Source organism: Mesocricetus auratus, unplaced genomic scaffold (genome assembly GCF_017639785.1).
Source record: "Mesocricetus auratus isolate SY011 unplaced genomic scaffold, BCM_Maur_2.0 Super-Scaffold_100013, whole genome shotgun sequence".
Classification (NCBI taxonomy): Eukaryota; Metazoa; Chordata; class Mammalia; order Rodentia; family Cricetidae; genus Mesocricetus; species Mesocricetus auratus.
In genome coordinates, this window is record NW_024429196.1 from 46,289,252 (window position 1) to 46,312,509 (window position 23,258).

The 23,258-nt window shown below is 41.9% G+C and overlaps 1 protein-coding gene across 1 annotated transcript; it reads right to left on the reverse strand.

Annotated features, from left to right (window-relative positions):
- Positions 1–3,553: 3,553 nt before the first annotated feature.
- On the reverse strand, positions 3,554–22,802 carry Slc17a4 (solute carrier family 17 member 4). Its single transcript, XM_013110672.3, has 13 exons — positions 22,732–22,802; positions 17,225–17,351; positions 14,967–15,166; positions 13,889–14,122; positions 13,716–13,803; positions 13,187–13,273; positions 11,761–11,879; positions 11,480–11,641; positions 10,647–10,779; positions 10,424–10,571; positions 8,891–8,981; positions 7,330–7,469; positions 3,554–7,232 (listed from the first exon to the last, which is right to left on the reverse strand). The coding sequence occupies exons 2-12, from the start codon at positions 17,313–17,315 to the stop codon at positions 7,335–7,337; spliced, it is 1,488 nt and encodes a 495-aa protein (XP_012966126.1). The 5' UTR covers positions 17,316–17,351; positions 22,732–22,802; the 3' UTR covers positions 3,554–7,232; positions 7,330–7,334.
- Positions 22,803–23,258: the final 456 nt, after the last annotated feature.

A 23,258-nucleotide genomic window follows, 5' to 3' on the forward strand; every position in this document is an offset into this window, starting at 1 on the left:
AGTGTTTCACCAATGGAGAGACAAAAAGATACTCACTTTTTTTTTAGGCATGGAGGAAGAGAGTATACATGTGTGTCTGGACTCGTGTGTGTGTGTGTGTGTGTGTGTGCGCGCGCGCGCGCGCGCGTGCGTGCGTGTGTAAGCCAAAGACGGCTTCAGATCTCATCTTCATGCTGCCCACCTCTTTTTAGACGAAGTCTCTTATTGCCCAATCAGGCCCAGTGATCTTCCTGCCTTTGCTCTCCCAGTGCTCAAGTTACAACTACATACCCCTACGCTGTATTTTTTACATGGATTCAGGGAATCCAACTCAGGTCCTTGTGCTTACAAACCATTGAGCCCCATTTAATTTTCTGTTGTCTCTTTTATCTGTAGAAAAAAAAAGAAAATACGATGTGAAGAAATAGGAAGAGTTAGAATAGACAGACATTCTTCCCCAAAAGAAGACAAAAACATGGCATCAGAGAGGGTTTTGTTTTCCCCCTGGCTGTTTGCTTTGAAGGGAGTACAATTGCTTGTGAGCTGAGGTTATGTATGAACCACTGCTCATTGGTCCTTTCTGTTGTTGGTATTAATGCACTTTTATTATATCTATTTTGGTTTGAGCATGTTACTAAAGAACTCCTGTGTAAGAGTTGGAACCAATGTGTGGTGATGTTGGATGGACTTGGAACTCCCTCTGGAGCCCAGGCACACTAGTCCAGAACGTCCACCCCCACCTCTCAGGCCCTAACATTACAAAAGTACATCACTGTGCATGGTTTTTAAATTCTATTTTAAATGGAATTTCTTCGTTTTAATTTTTGTATCAAATACAATAGAAATTCAATTACTTTTGTAATGCTCTACAGTTTCATTAAGCTTATCATACTAGTTTTTAGTGGATACTGTCTGATTTCTCCATAAATGATTTTGTTATCTACAAATATTGGCAATTTTGCTTCTGGTTCCAGTCTGGATAGCCTTCATTTTTTTTTCTTCTCTAATTGTTCTGCTTACACCCTTGGTATAAAACTGAGTACAAGGGGCAGAAGAAAGCATCTCTTTTTTGGTGTTTTTCTTTGTTAATTTGGCTTGGTTTGCTTTGTTTTGCTTTGTTTTTGTTAGTTTGTGTGTATATGTCTTGATTCAATAAGTACAGCTTAGACTGGCATTGAACTTTCTATATAGCCCAAGCTGGCCTGGAACTCATGACTTTCCCACCTCCATTTCTAAGTGCTTGAGTCACATGCCTGTGTCACCATGACCAGAATTAAGGATGGGTATATTTATATTGTTCTGACCTTCAGGTAAAAACAGATATTTTTAAATTGTTGCAAAGCCTTTCTCCACCTCAACTCTCCCCGGGCTTCACTTGGGGTTATAGATCTGCTATGTGTGCCCCAGACTACACTGAAGGTCACCCTTGTAACACCACAATTTGGCCTGTTATACAAGGACTGGCCATGAATTTCTAAGAACCATATTGTCATAGATTGGCCACCTCATATTAGGAGAACAGAAGTGAACTTCTTAGATAAAATCTGTGGACTCAATGCAGTGACAATGCCGTTGAGAGGTTTTCAAATACCTGCAGCATTTCCTCTCCCTGAATAGGGTGCATGGTGATGACCAGCTGATAAGATGCTGACAGACAAGTAGTAGGCAATAAATAGTTGACATATAAAGTTTCACACACACACACACACACACCTAAAAGAGTATAAATAGAAAAGAAAGGCATGTAGATATATATCATCATGTACATATGTAGGGCATTGAAATCAAAGCAAAACAGTCTAGGGAAACAATAGAGACAAACTGGGGATGGGGCGGAGGAAGTAAAGGGGACACAGGTGTGGGAGGAATACACTCGATGTACGTTATCTGCTTGTATGCAGCTGTTCTTGTGTGCTACATACATTGAATATATACAATGAAATTTTAAGTTAAAAAAGGAAAAATCAATTTTTAAAAGACTAGAACAGGGTTGGACATGGAGACACACACTTTTAGTCCTAACATTCATTAAACAGGCAGATCTCTGTGAGTTTGAGGCCAGACTATATATTGAATTCTGGGACAGTTAGGGTTACACAGTGAAATCCTGTCTCAAAATAACCAAAGCAAAATCAAGCCAACCAAGCAGAAAAACACAACCACATTACAAACAAAAAAGAGCAGCATGTGCCTTGTCCATTGTTTTCCTGTTAGGACCCTGGGTAGACACCCTGGTTTAGCATCTTGGCCACAACCTCTCTGCAGATTCTAGACAGGGTGTGGAGGTGCAGAGGGGTTGATCTGGATGCCTGTTAACAGTAAAAGGCCAGATTTACTGCAGTCCATCAGATAGTAACCTCTATAGGTGGCAAAAATGATTCTTAGAAAGGGCAGATGGGCCGGTTGTGGTGGCGCACGCCGGTAGGATTTGCTGAAGGAGGCAGAGGCAGGAGGATCATGAGTTGGAGGCCAGCCTGGGCTACACATTTTTAGGCGGGGCGTTGGTGGCGCACGCCTTTAATCCCAGCACTTGGGAGGCAGAGGCAGGCGGATCTCTGTGAGTTCGAGGCCGGGCTGGACCGACAGCCTCCAAAACAATACAGAGAAACCCTGTCTCGTAAAAAACAAACAAACAAACAAACAAACAAAAAGGGCAGATGGTGTTGCAGTGCAGGGACACAGAAGTTGGAGTGTGTGCTTGGTGCAAAATCACCAAGAAAGGTTTTGTATTCATTTTCTTAGTAACAAATTAGTTCATTAAAAGCTGAAATTTGGGGACATGGATAATGTAGCTATTAGTACTATAAGTGTAATGTGCTGTTTTGAGTGCAGCAATATCAAACTACAGGAGTGCCAACTCTATGGCACAGTGGATTTTTCTTTGCTTGTTTTGCTTCCAGGGTGCAGCCCCAACACAGAATTGAGCATCTTCATGCCCTAAGACTGGACCTAGCAAAACACTAGTTATTCAGATGTTTCACATAGGTTTCCCAGGGCAGGGCAGAGGAAGGAGGCAAGTTGGCACCTGGCAATCATATTTATTTTTATGTCCTTAGGGGAGACAAGGGAAAGTGGCATGGATAACCTGTCACTGGACGAGAGACAGCTTGAGAAAAATCTCCTGGCCTACACTAATTTCTTTGAGGTGTTGGCACATTCTCTGGGTGCAAGGACTCTCCAGTGACATTTCTGTGTGTTTTGCTTTCCTTGTTCTACAAAAGTTAATAGAAAAGTGAGCACCTGTGAAGCATGAGGTCAGAGTCCTTATTGAAAGGAAGAGGACCTGCTTGAGACCGCTGTCCCCAACACCAGAAGGGGGTGGCATGAGGGTCCTGAGGGGCCAGTGTCATCCACTTTTGTCTGTGTGCTTCTTCTGCACTGTGCATTATATGTAACAAGCTATATGTCTGAGGTTAAAGGTGGATTTACTTATCTGTCTTCCTCTGTGACCCAATACACAAGCATAAGATGAAACGTCACAACTTCATGAAAGGCCTTTTGGTTTGCTTTTGGTTTTGTTCATCTCGTTTTCAGTTTTCAACATTCATTCCTCTTTGTTGTAAATGTACAAACATTTGAAAACAATCTTATATTGTTTTTATTCTTTCAGGATGGCCCATTTTTTAAAGAAAATAAAGAAGAAAAATCAGCTTCCTCTTTGATGGACCCAGGGAACAGTCAAACTTGTTATGTGCAGCAGCTAAAAATGATTGATTAACAAACAAAAAATAGGGAGTGGAAAGATGACTCAGCAGTTAAGAAGACTGCTCTCCCAGAAGACCTGGGTTTGATTCCCAGAACCCACATGGCAGCTAACAAACCATGATTAATCCCAGTTTCAAGGGATCCAATGCCCTTTTCTGGCCCCACCAGGCACTGCATGCTTGCAGTGCACAGGCATCTCAAAAAAGAAACAAAAAATAAAAATAAAAGAGTTATGAGAAGGAAAAGAGATAGATTAATGAAAACCTTGGATAGTTGACTGTATCTTAAATGAGACCTGGATCAGTTCCGGGATTGCCAAAGAGAATGAAGGTATCACACCCATGTTTCTGATATTGTAACACCATAAGAAAAAGAATACATAGGCTCTGAAAGCAAGGCATATACATTTGTGGCAAAATTGGTTTCTTTTTTCTTGTCCCCATTAGCTTTAACTGTCAACTTGACATAGCCTACAGTTAGTTCCCTGAGAAGGAGTCTCAATCACAGTTTTAGTCAGATCAGATTGGTCTATGGGCATGTCTATGGAGGATTGATTAATTGTTAGCTGGTGCAAGACAGTCCAGCCCATGGTGGGCAGCACCACCCTGAAGGGCATAGTCCTAGGCTGTGTAAGAAAGCCAGCAAAATATGAGCCTGTGGGTGAGCTGGCAAATGGCTTCTGCTTCAAGTCCCTGCTTGAGTTCCTGCCCTAACTCCCCTCAATGATGGACTATGACCAGATGTGTAAGTCAAATAAATTCTTCCTCCCATAAGTTGCTTTGGTCATGGTACTTGTCACAACAACAGAGCAGAAACTAGGACATTTTCCTATTCTTTTTGTGTCCCTAACTGCTCTTCTATACCACTCCAGAGCTTCTCCAATAAGTGACTTATCAAACATTTATTAGTACTTACTGTAAATGGCATCCCACACTTTGCTGAAGATGTGTCAAGTAATGCATGCCCTGGTTCCTGAATGTACCAGAAGAGGAAGAATGTGTGGTTGTTCCAGGGGTTGTATGAAAAGCAAAGACTTTGCCTGGCCACCAGCAGGGCCACCAGACATGTCTCTCTTCTGTCTAGCAACAACACTGTAGCCTTTGTCTTACCCACAAACAACTCACACACTCTCTGTGCTTTCAAGCAGAAAGAAAGATACTTAGATGAAACCCTCCTTGAATTTCTCACTAGCAAAAAATGGGCATGACTTTGCACTTTTATGCAAGGTCCATTCTTGTAATCTTCCTAGCTGGGCTTTAGGTTACCACAGTCCTTCCTCATCCCTCTCCCAGGAACTTTCCATTCATGCTTGAAGCTTTTGCTTCTGCTGCTTTGATTTCTCAACTAGCTCTGCCTCAGGAGTCTTCAACAAGCTTACTCCGAACTTTCTTTGATCCTGGATCCTTCACCTTTCTCCATCCCACTCTTTTGCCTCCAGTGTCTCAGGAGTGGACCCCTTTCTTCTCATGCTGCTTTCTCCTCATCAGCCAGAGCTCTGCAGATTGAGGCCATGCTGACTGATCACCTCTTTTTGTAATTCATTCTTTCCACTTCTCCATCTTAAGAGTCTTCTCTTGGTTTGCCTTATATACTTTTCTTCCTTCCTGCCTCCCTAGCTCTCTCTGTCCTTTACCCCTTCTTTCTCTAATGATCCTCTAGCTGATCATTAAACACCAAAAATCTTGAAGGATTAGTCATAGGCTTTCTCTTTTTATGTCATACTATCCACCCAGGCAATCTCACATGTGCCATCCAGACCTTTGTGTCCATTTTTCTATTTGTGGTCTTCATTGTGTATGTTGCTATCATTGTGAGAAGCATCCCCATTGATCTAATAACAAACCAAAATGCAGCTGTTGCTGTAGGCATCATCCACTCTCTCATAGAGTACTAGAGTGTGGCCAGTCTTTCCACCTGCTTATCTCCCACTACCCCTTCCACCCATGCCACAGTCCACCACTCTCCTGGACTGCACTGGCACTTCATAACTAAGTTTTTATGTAGTGTGGCCACTGAAAACTCCGAATCTTGGTTATGTCCCTTTCCATTAAAATAGTACCACTGATTTTACCATAAAGACCAATACTCTTCACTAGGTCCACAATGCCCTGGGTGTTCTTGACTTCAATAATTCTATAACCTCCTCACAGTCCAGTTTGATCTCATTCACTCCTGATTTTTCTTCTTTAATCACCTCCCAGCCAATTCTCCTCTCATTCACTCCTGACTTTTCTATCTTGCCACCAAACCTTTGCATATGCTATGGATTTTCCCAGAGGCTTTTCCTAACATTTGTTCCATCGGCCTCCTATATCAGGTGACACTCGGATATAGCTCAGTTCATGCTGTGTAATGGTGATGGCCACCACTCACCATTAAATTAGTGCATGCCACTAACTTATTCTAGTAAGATATGCCCCTACTTATTCCATATTCCATAGCTATTACTGCACACTTACTTGTGATACTTTTATTAAAGCTATCTATCCTCCTGTGACAGTGAGCTATTTCAAGCTATGTGTGACTGTGATGTCTCCATGTCTCCATACACACTAATATATTCATTAATATTCATTTAGTGTTTGAATGTTTATGTTCTCTTTTGTAGTCACTGAGTCACCCATGCATATTCTTAATGCAAAGAAACACCATGCACACTCTCTAAACATTTGGAATGAGCTGGAGCAAGCATGGGTCTTGCCGACATTGTTAGAAGACATTCTACATTGAAAGAGACCCACTGAACAGTGGCTGAAACCACAAGAGTCAAAGAAGCAGGCAAAGAGCAGCCATTATAAGACTGATGCTATAAAGCAGTATGTGAGATCAGAGACACACAAAGCAATGTCTGCTCACTAAGATATGAGGGATTTGCACAGATCTACACCCAGATGAGGCGCCCAGGTCAGAGTGGAAAGAAAGAAGGCAGCCACGGAAGAGTTGACTCCCGAGAGTGTCTGAGTGGTGTTTATACTCTAGAAGTGGTTTTGATCCAAATCCAAGATTCACAGACAGAAAATTGTCTGGAATAGTTGCATTCTGTTACCCATCTTTCTTGTATTAGTTGAAGAAAGTTCATTCTTTTTTGCATGATAGATTTACTCTTCATTGTTGTTTAGTCTGGTTGTTTTCAGTTGGAAACCCTGCATGCAGCAAGACTTACAATGGATCTTTAACCTCCTCACTTAACACGAGAGCAACTTTTCACTTTGGCCTCAGGACTTCAGCATGAAGACTTTGTTTTCCAGGCAGCCAGTCTCCTTTGTTGACATCTTACAGAGTTCATGGCACCACTCTCCCAAGGCTCCAACTCATCACTCCTGTACTTCTGGCCTCCTCTTTAGCTTTTGTGGCAAATTGTCTTCCATCCCTTGATGCTTTCGCCATGGCAACAGGGAAAAGTATAGAGGATTCGTAGAAAGTCGTACACACCTGTGCTTCCAGGAGCATACTGTTATAAACAACCAGTCTTTCCTTCCCTTGTGATACTTCAAGTTGTGGAAGGAAATTACCTTCAGTGTCACATATCCAGGATCTCTGAGATGACCCTGGAAATGAAGTACCTTTCCAGTTAGATGAGTTCAACAGCCAAAGCACAAAAGCAGATCTCTGAAGGGAAGTGTCAGGATTTCACACATTGCTTACTTCTCTCAGAGATGGGTGAATGTCTGTTCCTTAGCCCAGTCCTGCACCTCTGCTCTGCCAAAGATGAGGTAGAAGAGCAGGCCTACTACATCAATAGCAGCTGCCAGCAAGAAAACATTTCTCCAGCCAAACTCTGGATCCTAAAAGCAGGAAACTACTTGTAAATAATGGTGGCTTATTTCTTATACCCTGGTTCAGAAAAGGTGTGGTTATATATCTTGATGATCCTTCTAACTCAACCCAGCCTTCATGACTCCCATCTATCCCGCTGCATGTCTAACATCAGGCCATCACAACCTCTCTTCCCCCTGCTAGACAGCATTTCCCATCAGGCACCCTTTTACTCACTCCCTCACTTCTTTCCAGTACTTGCTTAATGTCACCTTTTCAAAGATTCCTTCTTTGAACACACTGATAAATCAGTCTTGTTTCCCACTCTCTTCCTCTCTTATAGCACTGGACACCAATATGTCTATAACTTAGTTTTCTGTCAATTTTTTTCAATGTAGGTTTCATGGGATAGGGTTGGGGGACCTTTGTGTGTTTGTTTGCTAAAACAATTGACAAGAGAAACAAGGTCTATGTGAAAATTTTCTTTTAACCAATCCCTAACTGTGTTTTCAGAAACTAGAAAGTAATGGAAGCTTCAAAGGCAAGAGGTGACTTGATTTCATTGAAACAAAAAATCCTTTCTTTGTTAATCTATCTTTTTCTGAGTTACTGATACAGAGTCATGGAAAGTTAGAAGTGAGATTTTCATAAATTTCACAGACTTCCTTTCCATGTATAATGTGTATCTATATAATTCTTAGGGAATATTCAGATCATCAGGTTTAATTATTTGTTTATCATTACTTTTTTCTTCTTTTAGGGTCTGACAATGTAGACCAAACTGGCCTCTCAAGTGCTGGGATTACAGACATGTACCACATTGCCTTGTTTATTTTAACTACATCAAAGTGCATCTCCAGGACTGAAGGCTTCAGAGTGAAAACCAGCATCCCAGCCACACTGGTCAGGAACACTTTTTCTCTGACCAACAAGCAAAGAATCTAATGAATGGCAGAGCATAGGTGTGAGGTGCAGGGAGCTTTCCACTCGGTCATTCACTGAACATGTAGCTCATCAATTTCCAAAGACTGGTTAGTTTCCTAGACAGAAAACTACTTCATCCTGGTTTTCCTAGAGCATTCAAGATGTTAATGCTGAAAATGGCTCATAAATCTTGAGAGCCCTCAGTTTGAGATAAACCACAGTAGATGATCATGCTATAGCAGGAGAAATATCATGAATATTACTGGAAATGTGAGATTTTAACATGAGAATCTCATCTTGTAAAAGTTCACAAACCATAACCCACAGCACTGAGCATTCTCGCACAGCACATAAATGGAATCTGGCATTTCTCTACATAAATTGAGCTGGGAATGAAGTTAGGGCTCCAGACTCATGAGGTTTGATGTCTTTCTCACTGAGGAACTAACAGCACCTTAGACTGACTTCTACTAACTATCACCATTCATTTTATTTTATTAATATTCCTTACAATGTTTAATCTTACCTGACCAATGAAAAATCCAGCAACAGTGGGCGCTATGCCTCCCGATATATGAGAAAAGACTTGCAAAAGTCCTTTGAGAAAGCCAGCATACCTGGAAAGGGGAAAGTTTCATGTAAGCAAAGGACTCATCTTGGTTTCATTGCACTGTAGTATCTCTATGTTTATCTCTGGGGATGATTAGTGCTAGTATTCTGGCATCTGTACTGGCCTGCCCTTGGGGTTCTGACAGGATATGCCCTCAGCTACAGACACTAAGAGCACCTCCTGTGCACATTTACCATGTTCCCTTTTAAAAGGGTCCTGCCCATCTCCCATCTTTCTCTCTTCTCTCTCTCTCTTTCTCTTCTACCGCACTTGTCCCCAGGAACCAGTCTCTGTTGCCATCTCTGCCCTTTTTTCTTCCCCTTCTCTCTCCTCTTCCAATAAACCTCCTATGTGAGTCCTGTTGTATGGTGTGACTTCTCTTGGCAGCATTTTTAAAGTACAACACTTAAGATGCTGTATATTAAACTTGAACAAAATATGCTCATTAATGATACTTGTACTCCTAAGCTACAGGCTCAACCCTTCAGGGGTAATCTGTGCTAACATATCAACTTATTGGTTCTTACTATTGAGCCTAATCTTATAGCCTTGTTTAGGGATACAAAAGTCTCATCCTTCTGCATCAAAGACCTTCAAGTGATGAGATGGTTATTTTCTGAGACCAGCCTATCTCCCACATGTCTCAGTGGCCCATCGTGTAAAGCTGAAGTATGTCCTGTTGCCTGAGTTGGATCCTGGAAGCTTTATATCTGGTCTCAGTTCTCTCTAGTCTGACTTGCACCAGTGATAATGATTTTTCCTCTGGTTCTGTGTATTTTTCCTTTTATTTTTGCAGATGTACATGTATCCACATGTGTGCTGCTATGCTTATATATGTGTGAGCTACATGTGGAGGCCAGAGGATATCCTTGAGTATCATTCTTCAGGTGTTGTCCACACTTCTTCTGGAAATAGTGTCTCTCACTAGCTTGGAAATTGTCAAGTAGGCTAGGTCAGTTATAAGCAATTAACAGGGATCTCTGTCTTTCTCCACCTTCTCAGCACTGAGATTACAAGTGCATACCTGTCTTATTTTATTTTAGTTCTTGTAATGTGGAAGTCAAGTCCACATGATTGACTGACAAGAATTTACCATCTGAGTCATTTCTCCCAACCCCCTCCCCCTCTATTTAAGTATCACATAGGCCTCCATGACAGGATCTCTTGAGACCTTCCAGTAACCAATCTCCGCTGCATTCTTCAGCAGAGACTGACAGGTGAGGTGTCTGCATAGCTACAGACTGCTCTTGTTTCAGCTAGAAAAGACTGCATTCACAATAGCCAACTAGCTCAGGGCCCCTTCCAGGAATTACAGAGATGTACCACTGATGTTACTGTCTCCTGTGACCTGATGCTTACACTATTTTTTACCTTTGCATCAGAGCAAGGGCAGGTAGGATCCTGGACCTGAACTGAGATTCTATGAAGATAAGACAAAGAGATCCCTACCGTGGAGCAATATCTAAGAAATTAATGAGGGCTCCTGAATCACAGAGGCTGCAGAAGGTAGATGATAGAACCAAGAAGGCCATTGTGGTGATGCGGCTGGATCTGACCCAAGGCAGGGGCACGAGGATCCCAGATGAGACAAGGACCCCTGCAGCAGAACAAAAGACATAAAAAAGAGGCTCCTGAGCTCCCACAGCCACCTAGTAGCCAGCTTGGCTCTTACCTATGGCAGTGAATAGCTTCCTGATGGTTACTAGTTGGAGGATTTTCCTGGAGAGGAGAAAATCTGCCAACAGACCCCCAAGGATAATGCAGACACAGCCAAACACGAAGGGCAGGGCCGACAGGATTCCACTCTGGAGATTGGAGCTCGGTAAGTACAAGCATCCTCAGCACGTTCCCATCATGGCCCTGACTAATCCTGATGGATGGTCCATGTCTATTGCTTTGCATTATACACACATCACTTTCAGTGTAAATTAAATTCTTTGTTACTAGAATTCTCATTTAATTTTAATTCTTGAGGGAAAAATATGTACATAACTCAATCTTCTTAACATTTTTTTGACAGAAGAACTTACTATGTGGTCCTAGCTGACCCAGGATTCACTATGTAGAGCAGGCTGGCTCAAACTCTTACATATCTTACAGTCTCTTCCTCCTGAGTGTTGGGATTAAAAGCATGCACTACCATACCTGGGACAGAGGGACACAGGGAGGAAGGGAGAGAGGGAAGGAAAGAAGTCTAATAACATCTTATTTGCAACAGAACTTATTAATCTTTTTAAAAATTTTATGTTGCCGATAGAATACCTTGTTTATAAATGCTGACTTCATTAAGTATAAATTTGTGTGGGACTTTTAAAAGTTTATCACCATGACCTGATTTTGAATTATACCTCTGCTCAAGTAAGCAGTGGACCACACTGGGGTCAGTGTGAATCCAAGTTAACTGGTTGCATTTCCTATAAGGGGCCCTGGCCTAATTCCTCATCTTGTGGCCACAAGTGAGATCATACAGAGAAACACAAAAACTGGGTACACCTTTGTACTCACGTCTCTGAGGTTTGCTTGAAGCACAGAGCTGATATATGTGGGTGTGTATGCCATTATTGTGGTTAACAGCCAGTATTGGCATAAATAAGACACTACAATGGCCCAAAGTGGGAGAGACTTGACCATAGCTTTAATGGGAAGTGACCAGCCTGGCGAGCAATCCTAAAAGAAAACACACGTGATTATCCCCCTCCCCCGTTACAAAATAAGAGCTCCCCTGCTACAACTACCTCTGAGACACCCAGGGACAGGGAAAACGACAGGGAAATTCCTCAATGTACCTCTTGAGCCAGTGAACACACAATGTATCTCTTCTCACCAGTGCTGATAAAGGGGTGATTCTCTGGGTCATCATATACCAGAGGAAACCAGATCAGGCAACAGACACAGCCAATTCCACCTGTGATAGAAGACCCAGCCAGCATTGTATCGGTGTTTTCCTCCAGTCTGATGATTCCTATGGCTGTCACCGATACCTCATCCCCATCTCCTACATTGCACCCCCCTTGAATGACACTGTCGTGGAGGGTACTTTGCCATCACTTGACTTAGATCTTGTTCATGTAATTTGCTTTTGCCTGTGCCCTAGGGAAGTTGCCTTTCTTCATTGTCCTCTAGGGAGAAATGTAATCCAATGACTCCATGATCCAAGGCAGATGAGAAAAACAGAGATTAGAGGTCACCAGTTATTCCAGTGTGTTCACATAGGCTTTGAACACACACACAAACACACTGTTCCACTGAAGATCCACACAAGCTCTTGGTGCACTTCCCCCTCACTACTGAGCACCAGTCGGCACTCCTCCTTTTGGTTGGACTGCAAAGTTTTCTTCTTCACTGAGCCTTTTCCTGCCTTTGGTTTATCATTCTTGTTTTATGTGCAATCGATTACCTAGATAATTCCTACATGTAGAATGAAATTAGTCATTATCAAAGAAAATTTATCTAATGCATCCTTATAACAGTGTTGGAGAACTCAACATCATCAGTACTGCGTGGCTCATCAAACTTGAATGTATTCACTCAGGTGCCACACACCTAGTTTTTAATCACAACATTTCTCAATGGGCTGGAATTTACCCAGCAGGATGGACTGGCTGGCAGCAAGTTCAGGGTCCTGCCTGTTTCTGCCTCCCCAGTCTAAGATTAAAGATGTGCACCATGATACCCATTTTTCCCCTGTGGGTTCTGGAAATCAGCCTCAGTTCCTTAAGGCAATCACTTTGCCAACTAAGCCATCTCCCTAGCCCAGATAGGCATATGCCGAAAGTCTTAAAGTCATAAGATTACTCAACTATATATTCAGGCTACTAAAATTCGTACTAGTTTCTTTTTTCAGATTTATTTGTTTTATTTGAGTGTTTTGTCTGCATATGTATGTGTGCTCCTGTGGAGGTCAGAAGAGGGCATGGGATCCCCTAGAATTGGAGTTACAGATGGTTATAGGCCGATTTGTCAGTGCTTTGAGCTAAACCTGGGTCCTCTGCAAAGGCAGCAAATACTCCTAACTGCTTTCCAGCTCCCAGAATGTTAAAATTTACATGCTCTTAATAAATCAACAAGATTTACACCACGGCTAATTTTTAACATTGTCAACTTTACATAAATGCTACCTGTTAGAATTTGGATAACCAGAGACGTGCTCATCACAGATGCCCAGCATTGTTTGTCATAAACATTTTGAGATTTTTAAAAGAATAAACTTACCAAAGATATAGAAAATATAAGGCCATCCAAGGGTCTGGCAAAGAAGACCACCAGAAATGAGGACAAGGAAGGTCCCAAGCATTGACCCTGAGCAAAAGATACAAGGACATTATGGGAATGAGAGCTCGTCTTGGGAATCAACATGCTTCCTACAGAGTTGAGTGATGGTGCCTGAGGGTTTGGGTTTCAATCCAGACTACTACAATACAAGCCCTGCTCTTTCACTCAGGGACTGACTGTATAATCTGACACTATCAGTCTATTTGTGTCTTGGATTCTTTACACTGTGCAATACTCCTTAGATGATTTATAAGGTTCCTATGAGGGCAAAAGAAATGAATGTATACAAAATCCAGGAATGTTTGGTACACTGTTAACATGCTGTTCTGATAAAAAAAATATGGTCTATTTCTAAAGAGCAAGAATTATGAAGACAGGTTAACTAGGATACAAAATGTTTGTCCTCTTAATAGTTCATTGCAGAGTACTCTTGGCAGTGCATATAAAATGAAATTAAGATACCAGTTACCTGATCCAGCGATGGTGGTGAGTTGACTCCTTTCCAGTGGGGGAGCCCATTTGACCCACATTGAGTATTGACCTGTTAATACCATAACCTGGGGAAATTATCTATTCTTAGAGATATGACATCATTGTAGAACATAGATATATGCCAGTTATACTCGGTAAAGATCTTGATACCTGAGCTATGCCTTGGATGACCCGAAGGACAATGAGCAAGGCTACTCCAGCATCAGCTGCCAGTGGAATGAAGAGAGTCAGCATTGAAGAAATTAGCAAACCTGCTCCAACCACGTACTTGGCTCCAAATACTCCAGCTACATAGCCAGTGGGGATTGGAGCTAAGAATGATCCATAGCTCAGGGAGCTGAGGAGAATTCCCTGGATCTCAGGAGTCCAGTCATACACAGGGGCCTAGGTGAAAAGGAGGGCTTTGTTGTTTTACTACATAGGTGACTTGTTTCGTTTCATTTTGATTTTGAGACACGTTCTTGACAGCCCAGGCTGACCTTGCTCTCTTAGACCTCTTCTCCCACCTCCAAAGTCCTGAGATTACAGCTGTGTCGAATACTTAGCTCAGCTGTTAACTATTGACTGTGAAACTTGACACATAAAAAGTAATTTGCAGTTCATTTTAACCTCTTCCAATCCAAAAGTCTCATAAAGAAAAATATCTAGCATATGCACATCATACTCTTTCCTATCACCCTGACATGATTAACTGACCAATTAAAATATGGAAGCCCATGCTGGTATGTGTCTGGAATCCCAGAATTTAAGAGGCTGAAGCAAGAGGATAATGAGTTTAAAGACTGACAGAGAGTTCCTGTCTCAGAAAGGCAAACACATATAATATTCATATCCATGTAGGATCTATGTTAACTACTATATTTTATATATTATAGATAGATACATGCATTATATATATATATATTAGATATAGGCAGAAGGAAAAGCTCATGAAGAAAAAACCATCATAGCTGAGGTACTGAGCATTATGTGGAAGAGAAAGTCGACATAACCTATGAACCCGGTTTTTTGATGATTTTCATCCCTGTAGAAGAAGAATTTATTTTTACTGAATGATTAACCATGTTTCATTCTAACTTAGCCATGGTTTCACTTATAGACACTAAATAAAAAAATAAAAATCTTCTTAAATATGCTTTACGTTCTCATGATAAAGGGATTTCATTTGCTCCTAAGGTGGCTCTTGAATCCAAGAAATAGTTCAGGCTCTCACAAAACATATCACTACCTTAGATTCCTGTAGTGTTTCATTCCAGAAGTCTTGGGAGTCAGCCGAGGGTCTTTCTGTGGAAGCATTTAGCTGGCTGGCTGGTGCTGTGGTGTTAACCATAGCTGTTATGGCAATGCTCAAGTTCATTTGTTGGGTATAAATTGAAAAATTACAGAGCTGCAAGATGAAGGCCAGACCATGCCTCAGTGAGCAGAAACCTAGGAGGAAAAGGGACAAAAGTCATACAGTCAGCCTGCTTTCTTCCCACCCTTTCTTGTTTCTGCTTGGTTCTCAAAAGTATAGAGGGTGCAGACACTATTCTGTGGGAGGATCAATTCTCCTGAGATGGAGAGCTAGTTTCTTGGAAGCCGAGCCTTAAAGAATATATGGAAAGTCAACCTCAGAGATAGGGTTTTCAGGCCTCTGGAATCAAGGGCAGGAACAGGTTTAGAGCAAGAACTGTCAGGAAGCTGAGATTGTTGTGTGTATTTGCGGAGGCGGGGGGGTTGAAAATGACTCCCAATTCCTTGTTTAAGCAGCTGAGATCAGTGTCATGTGTAACTACTAACAGTAAGATATTTAACTTGTTCACGGTTTTGAAGGACTAGTATGAGTGGCAGGCTAGTGCTAGGTTGTATATCATCTTTGTCTTAATACTGTAATCTAGGCTTGCAAAAAGTTTGCCTCTGTTCTAATCACTTTAGTTTGACCTCAACTGGTAGGCAGAGGTAACATGTGGTCACTGTGGTCTAACTCTTGAGTTTGCAGCTCCCAGGCTTCAGCCAGGGAGCAAATGAAGCTAGAATAGCCAGCGCTGCACCCTCGCATGTGGAGATGCACTTGTTAAACTCAAGATTGACAGATAGCACCTTTGGCCTATGTCTAGGAACATTTAAGTCTAGGACCTCCTTCGGAAGGTTACAGTGGGATTTTGGTCATTGTTTTAACATGTCATATTCCATTAAGAAGGGTGACCAGGCTGTCATACCCATGCTTACCCACGTACTCAAGTCTTTTCTCTGCCCCAACAGGAAACTGTAATCATCAGTTAAGCCTCTAAAGGTTTTATCAAGTACTTTGTGTTGCTTCTATAGCTAAATTATTATTGTGGTTTTTTATTTATTTGTTTGTTGAGACAGGGTTTCATTATGCAGACCAGGCTTGCCTCAAACTCAAGATCCTACTATGTCAGCCTCCCAAGTGCTGGGATTACAGGTGTGACCATGCCCAACACCTGTCATTTTTATGTTTCTTCTTTCTCTTGGGCTTTTGATTGGAAACATGATAGACAGACAGACAGACAGACAGACAGACAGACAGATAATATATACACATTTACATACAAATCATGTGGGAAAACAATTCTTTTTGTTGTTAGCAACATCTTTTCATTTTGTCCATCAGCATGTTGGGGAGACCATTCTTGCTAGATCAGAACTTACTGGAAACGCTTCTTTATGTTGTTGCTTGAGAGTGTACCATGTACTTCAACCACACTTAATATCCTACTCCTATTTTAATATTTTTGGGTTTTATCCAATGTCTTTTAATTTTGGAATCAGTCACCTGTATCTCCATCCCAGATGCTCTACTAATACCAAGTTTTGAAAGTCTCTGTGGCTCCTGCACTTCAAGGTTGTAAAATAATGTGCCTGTAGGTGCCTTGGTGAGAACCGAGCATTCCCATAATGCACTATGATGGCAGTTGCTAACATTTGACTCTTTGCATTCTTAAAATAATCTCTCACTCACAGGCTGTTTCTAATGACAAAATAGTTTGTCTTGTTACTTTAACTAGGATTTCACTTTAACTAGAATTCAGCTATGTAATTGAGTTGAATTTGTAGTTGGTGTACATGTCTATCATGCTGTCTTTGTGGGGGGAAAGTTGTAAGTTTTCCATCTTGACAGTGTTCTGAAATGATTTAAATAAACCTCAGCCCTTAAGCCCTTGGCCAAAGGCCAAGCTCAGCTTCCTATTTCAAATCTGCTCTGAGGTGATTCAGGTATGTTGGTGTGCTTGTTTTTAATGTATGTTTTGTTTTGTTTTTTGTTTGTCTTTGTTTTTGGTGAGTTTTTTTAGTTGTTTTATGTTTTTGTTTTCATTTCCAAATAATAACCACGTGACTCTGATCTGTTCTGTATGCCTTCAAGATTACCTGTGAGAGTTGAAGTAATTACGAGTTATCACTGTTAAGCTCTGTTGGCTATTGGCAGTAGTGAGAAAGAGGAAGTTGAGTGACATAGATCCTATTTTTCTCATAGCCAGAGTTTACCTTTCTTGAAGGATTGTTCTTGGGTCAGGTTTAAATTGCTGTCATTGGGAATGTCTCCCACTCTTGCCTTGACGTCTGCTCCAGTAGACATTTGGTCTCTCTCCTTCTAAGGTCCAGCATCTACTTACTGAAATAAAAGCATGTAAGAGCAAACACAGACAGGAAAGCACCCTGTATCTTATGGGACATGGCCTCCATCTTTGGCTCTGTTAGTAACCAAATGTGACGGCTTAGAAAAGATATAGTCTTACTAACTGTATCTTTGAAAAGGGGAATCTAGCTTGCATTGTCTAGATCAGCTATAAGATTCTTTCTTTATCTGTGTGGTCCCCATTCTTAAGCCAGTACTTGTAACACCCAGACATGAAAATTTTAACCACTTATTTGAAATTTTATCTGGAAGATTCCAACAGACTAAATTTTCTGGGGTGGTGGAAACTGTCCCTTAAAAACAATTCGACTAGGTAAAATATGGCAGACAGTTGTCCTTTGAGGGACATTGCTCCAAAGTTAGAAAGAGCTACTTCCATGGGTGCAATGGGAAGTAAGAGTCATGCACTAACTCTGCTGTGATGTAGGGCTGGGGCACAAAGGCAGGGTCTGTTGGTGTGCAGGAGTATGGCCCAGGGACTATGAAGGATGACGCCAGACCCATGCCGGGAAAGAGATTATAAGGAAGATCCTAACACACAGCCAGAAGCCCTAGAGGCTCCAAACTTGAAGAATCTCTGTGCTTTCCTCAGCCTCTGATTTAAAACTAGAGACTCTGGAAATTCCTGGAGAATTGGGATTTTAAATTCATACTATATTGTCTGAGAACTAATCCCCTAATGAAAAATCAAGGATTATAGCTAGGTTCTTTTGATACATACAGACCACAACAAATTACTACAGCTGAAGTTCCATTTAATATGAGCTTGAGCTTCAAAATGATGAACATCCAGAGAGGATGCCCCATCTAAGCCAAGTCATCAGACTTAACACACAGAAGACATTATATATGCTTAAAATGATACTTAAAGTGATTAAAGAGGGGGCTAGAGAGACAGCTTAGCCATTAAGCTCTTGCAAGGGGACTGGTTTGGATGTCGGGGTCCTGGAATGTTCTATGCACACTACCAGAGGAGAAAAGTGATCATCAGCTTTACTCAGCTGCGAATTCACCAAGCTACAATAACTACTGGTCAGGCAAGACATGCTGCTTTAATTAATTTTCCATTGTTGTGATAAGACACCATGACCACAGCAACTTGCAGAGAAAAGTATTTATTTGGGTGTACAATTGTAGAGAATTAGAACCCACAATAGTGAAGTGAAGGCATGACAGCAGGGGCAGGAAACAGAGGGCTCACATCTTCAACTGCAAGCACCAGGCAGAGAGTACACACTGGAAATGGAACATGGTTTTGAAACCTCAAGGTTTGTTCTCAGTAACATACTTCCTCCAGCACAGTTATACATTCTAAACCTACCCTGTAGGGAGCAGAGAAAGCCGTGAATGAATGAAGTCCTGAATGAATATATTTTATTGACATGGGCACAACCATACAAAGACCAAAGCCTCAGACCCATGGGAGATGGCAAAGCCTTTTCACATGTGGGTGAGGCTTGAAATTGGCGAAACCTTCTTCTTTTGGTCCAGGTGTTTACAGATGATTGATGAAGGACATACAAAAACTAGCAACTATAGCTCCTTCCTCCTGGATCTTTACAGCCTCAGACTCCTTGTCTACAAAGACCTCCTACCAAGACTAGCTAGCTAACTTCTTCTCCTTGTGCTGTACATAATAAACACACTAAAGTTCTGGGTTGTAGGAAAAGTAGGTACAGCTCCATCAGAGGACACACACCCTACTCGACCCTAGCTTTTCTGTATGGTGTCATTTTTTCATTCCCTTACTGTCTTTAGTCAAGATTGCAGAACCAAGCCACATGGGCACTACCCAACAGTGCCCCAATTGGGGATCAAGATTTCAAAAGACTGAGACTATGGGGTCTTATTCAAGTCACATCACACATGCCCATTAGAACAATAGTGGCATAAACATCATGAGTATAACGAACCTCATTCTGCTGGTATTTAAGGCCAACTCCACAAGAAGAAATTCATTCCTGACACCATTCACCAGTCAAGAACTTGTGGTTATGACTAGACAGGCCATATACTCTACTGCTATTCTTCTGTTGAATGGGCATATTACTAAACCAATTCCTAATGGTTTAATATACAAATAAATTAATACATCTCATATCCTATTCAAAGAAGCCTCTATTTGCAGCAAAACAGAGAGACACAACTGATAAAGGTATGGAAAATAAGACACTGCAGAATGTTCAGCCCTGAAAGGAATGCACACACACTATATATATATAAAGCAAAAACAACAAATATTCACCACACACAAAAAACGTCTGATTACAACCTATAGGACAAAGAAATTCTTCATTCTGATATCCTCATGTGTATATGTGTTGCATGTGTCTGTGTGTCTCCCTGTGTATGCAATGGGACTGTTGTCTGCCATCTGCCGAGAAGAAAACAGTACATGCTGACCCTCCCACCTGAACTTGGAAGGGACCACCTCAGAGGTCTCAGAAGAAAGAGGCTACTGAACCAAACTCAGAGGCACAAACCAGCTGAGATGGACAAAGCAGAAGGAATATCTTATTCACCCAGATTTTACAAAAGAGGAAGATTGACAGGGCCAACTCATTGTGGCTACTTGCTAGGGAACATTTACAGGGCTACACATATGCCCAATAAAGTTTGTTGGGGAAGGGGCAGAGGCAGAAAGGCAGAGAGACAGAGAGAATGGGATTGGTGAATTCATATGCTTTTGAATTCAGAGGGCGCAATCTGTAACTGTGGGTGTGTGTTTCATAGAGGAGAAATCACCCACCCCACGCCGAAAGTGTGTGATGTCTTCTGTGCCTGGGGCACAGACACACACATCCTTTGTCAACCAGATGTGATGACTTGAGAGAAATCAAAGTCACAGCTTTCTAACGTCTGCCCAAGCACACAACATAGAAGGTGTTCTGTGACCACAACAGAAGTGGACTAAAAATTGCTCAACAGCTGAGGAAAGAACCAGAAGGCAAAAATCACCCCTGACAGGAAAAGAACCACTGAAGTCCCCAGTGAGGTGTTCTAAAGATGAAGCATGGGCTGTCCACCCCGTCCAAAAAGGCACTGCCTGTCTCTTATCTGCCTCAATTGTCCTAGCCCAGCCCTGGAAGAGTTAGATGCTTCAGCCAGGATAAGAGGAGAGGGGAGTGGCTGACAAAGAATGGGAACTTGAGGCTATCCAAACAGTCCCTTCCCTCCAGGGTACAGCCTGAAATTGGGAAGTTTTACTTTAGACAAAGTTTGGAACTTTGTGCTCTCTGTTGTGGTAGGTCTATTGTCTATGAGATCAGGATTATCTGGAGTCTGAAATAGACTTCTTACTACCTGAAAATGAACACAGAAATTGGAGGGCCAAGCCAAAATAAGGAAAAGTAAGGGAGGATGAGGTTTCTGGTGAGGCAAAGCCATTCTTCACCTGCTTTCTAGGGAATATAAAATCATTACATTAAAGAAGTTATGCAGCATGTGCTGGGTTTGGGATGATCCTGTGTTTCAACGTCAGTGCAAACGTCACCTAATTTCACTACTATAGCTAAAAGTGAACAGTCACAGACAAGACTCTGACTTACACCATCTGCAGTTAGACTGAGGAGCCTGCCAACCTGCATCAGAATTCAGAAATAAACTAACGGACAGCTTAAATCCAAACCAACACTGAATGGCAGAATCAAGTGGGTCAAGCCTGAGGATTCTGCTGGAAAAGCTAAATTGAGGTGCAGACTCTTGTTCACACCTTCGGGAGAGTGGTTGAACAGAAGTGTCTACCACTCACGGAACTGAAGACAGAGTTCAGGGCAGCATTTTCCTCTGTAGCTTTACAGGCCCTCCCAGTGAAGCAATGCTGCAGAGCTCACTGACCGCTGGCCCATTCATCGATTCAGTAAACATCTGTGGAATAAATGGAATGCTCTGCTTCTGTGGCTTTCTTCAGCATGACTAAAGGTCTTGGTTCTCAATAACTGCTTTCCAAGTATACTTCACCAGAAGCATGTTATGCCTGAAAATGGACTTTCTTGAGTTTGTGAGATAAGTGGAGCTTGCCAGTTAAAGGATAAGGGTGGGACAAGGCTGATGGAGGCAGAGAGACAAGCCTATGGAAAACATGCAGGACACATGCCCTGGTGAGTGAAAGGGTCTAATATAATAATAATAATAATAATAATAATAATAATAATAATAATAATAAAAGCAAGGATGGCATAGCTGGGGAGGAAGCGGGAAAGTATGGAGATAATGACTAAGGGGCCAACACTGTCAGGGCATCTGCTTTGCTTAGTCTAACCACCTAGTCTGCTGGTACCCAGTGGCTGTCTCTGAACTGAGAGGTAAGTCAAGCTGCACATGAGCATGGCAGCAAAAGAAAAAGGAAGTGGCTTTGGCTTGCTTTTGAAGGCAGAGGACAGTCTGACATAGCAAGCACAGGGTGAGACTGGAGAGTCAAGTTGGGAGCTGAAATCAAAGCAGCAGGCAGGCCCCACAGCATAGGCCAGGGTCCCATAGGCCTGGCCAGGGGCTGGAATGTTGTTAGCCAGTGTGTAATGCATGCAGGAAGACCAGGAGGCTTGGGAGGCAACTGTTCCCACCCTGTGTGCAATAGATGGTGCCTGGGCTGAGCTGCCTTCTTCGAAAAAGCTCACATTCAGCGTGCGTTTGGAAACAAACTAGACATGCTAGAGAGATGAGAAAGACAAAGCAGTAGCTATTGGAGGCTCAAGGTGGGTGGCTTGACATGAGAGTGAGTGTGTCCAATGGAGGGGTGGAGATATGGAAGCGGTGAAGTTTTCCCAAAAGACAGCAACTGTTTAATGTCATCCACAGCTCCCCAAAAGTCTTCCTGCCTAGGCTCTGAGCCACTGCATGAAGCCATATGGAGTTTTATTTGTTTTGTCCCTCCATTTCCTCATGTAAATTCTCTGGGTTTACTCTGCTTAGGTTAAGTTGATCTTTGAAGATCGTTAAAAATATTCTTTAAGATATCAGCCTTTATTGCCTCAATCTGTTGGCTAATGCTGTTTCTTTAAGTTAGTGTATCTCACAAAAGCAAGTTAAATGCACGAGGGCTATGTTTCATTTTCTAGCTTCAGTAACTCTTAGAAATGTAAACCCTGAGTTGACAATTGCTGTTTATATCTAGTCGCTTCAGACAATATTCTCTCTCGCTCTACCCCCTTTTCCTCCACCCCCAACTTTCTGTTTCTCCCCCTCCCTCTTCTTCTGGAGTTCCCAGGGACTTCATTTGTTTTAGGAAAGGCAGCATCCTGTCTCACTTTTCAGAACCATCTCCCAAGAGAAACACAGTCTTGCTCACCACCTGCAATCTCAACAGAAAAAGGCCCATTCCCACATCAACAGAAACAGCAAGAACTTGAAAGCAAACCTGAGGAAGGTAGAGTGCATGGTTCTGGTTCCGGTCATTATCAGTTTCTCAACTTTGTGCAGTTGTCTAACCCTTAGGAGTAAATGATTACTCAGAACCTTTAGCACTTGTCTTAGCAATGGGAGGATTTTATTGGCTCAACCATTTAATGTTTAACTTTGTTTTATTATTTAATTGATAAGCAGATCAAGTTCATTGAATCTTACCTATACTTGGAGTTCATCTGGAGTCACATATATCTTCCCTGATACACGGAGGATCCTGATACTGTCTGTGCCATTTTGAAATTTACATTTATATGTTTATCTATTTATGTGCTGAAGTCTGTGCGGTAGAGTTGTTGAGGTCAAAGAACAGCTTTCAGGAGTGTGTTCTTTCCTTCTAGCATGTTGATTCCAAGGGTAGAATTCAAGTTGCCAAGCACAGTGGCATATCTTTCCCTGCCAAGCCATCATGTCACCCCTCTGACAAGCTCACTAATGGCATTGTCATCTTTTATGGTCTCGGATGTATTTTAGCCTTCAAAG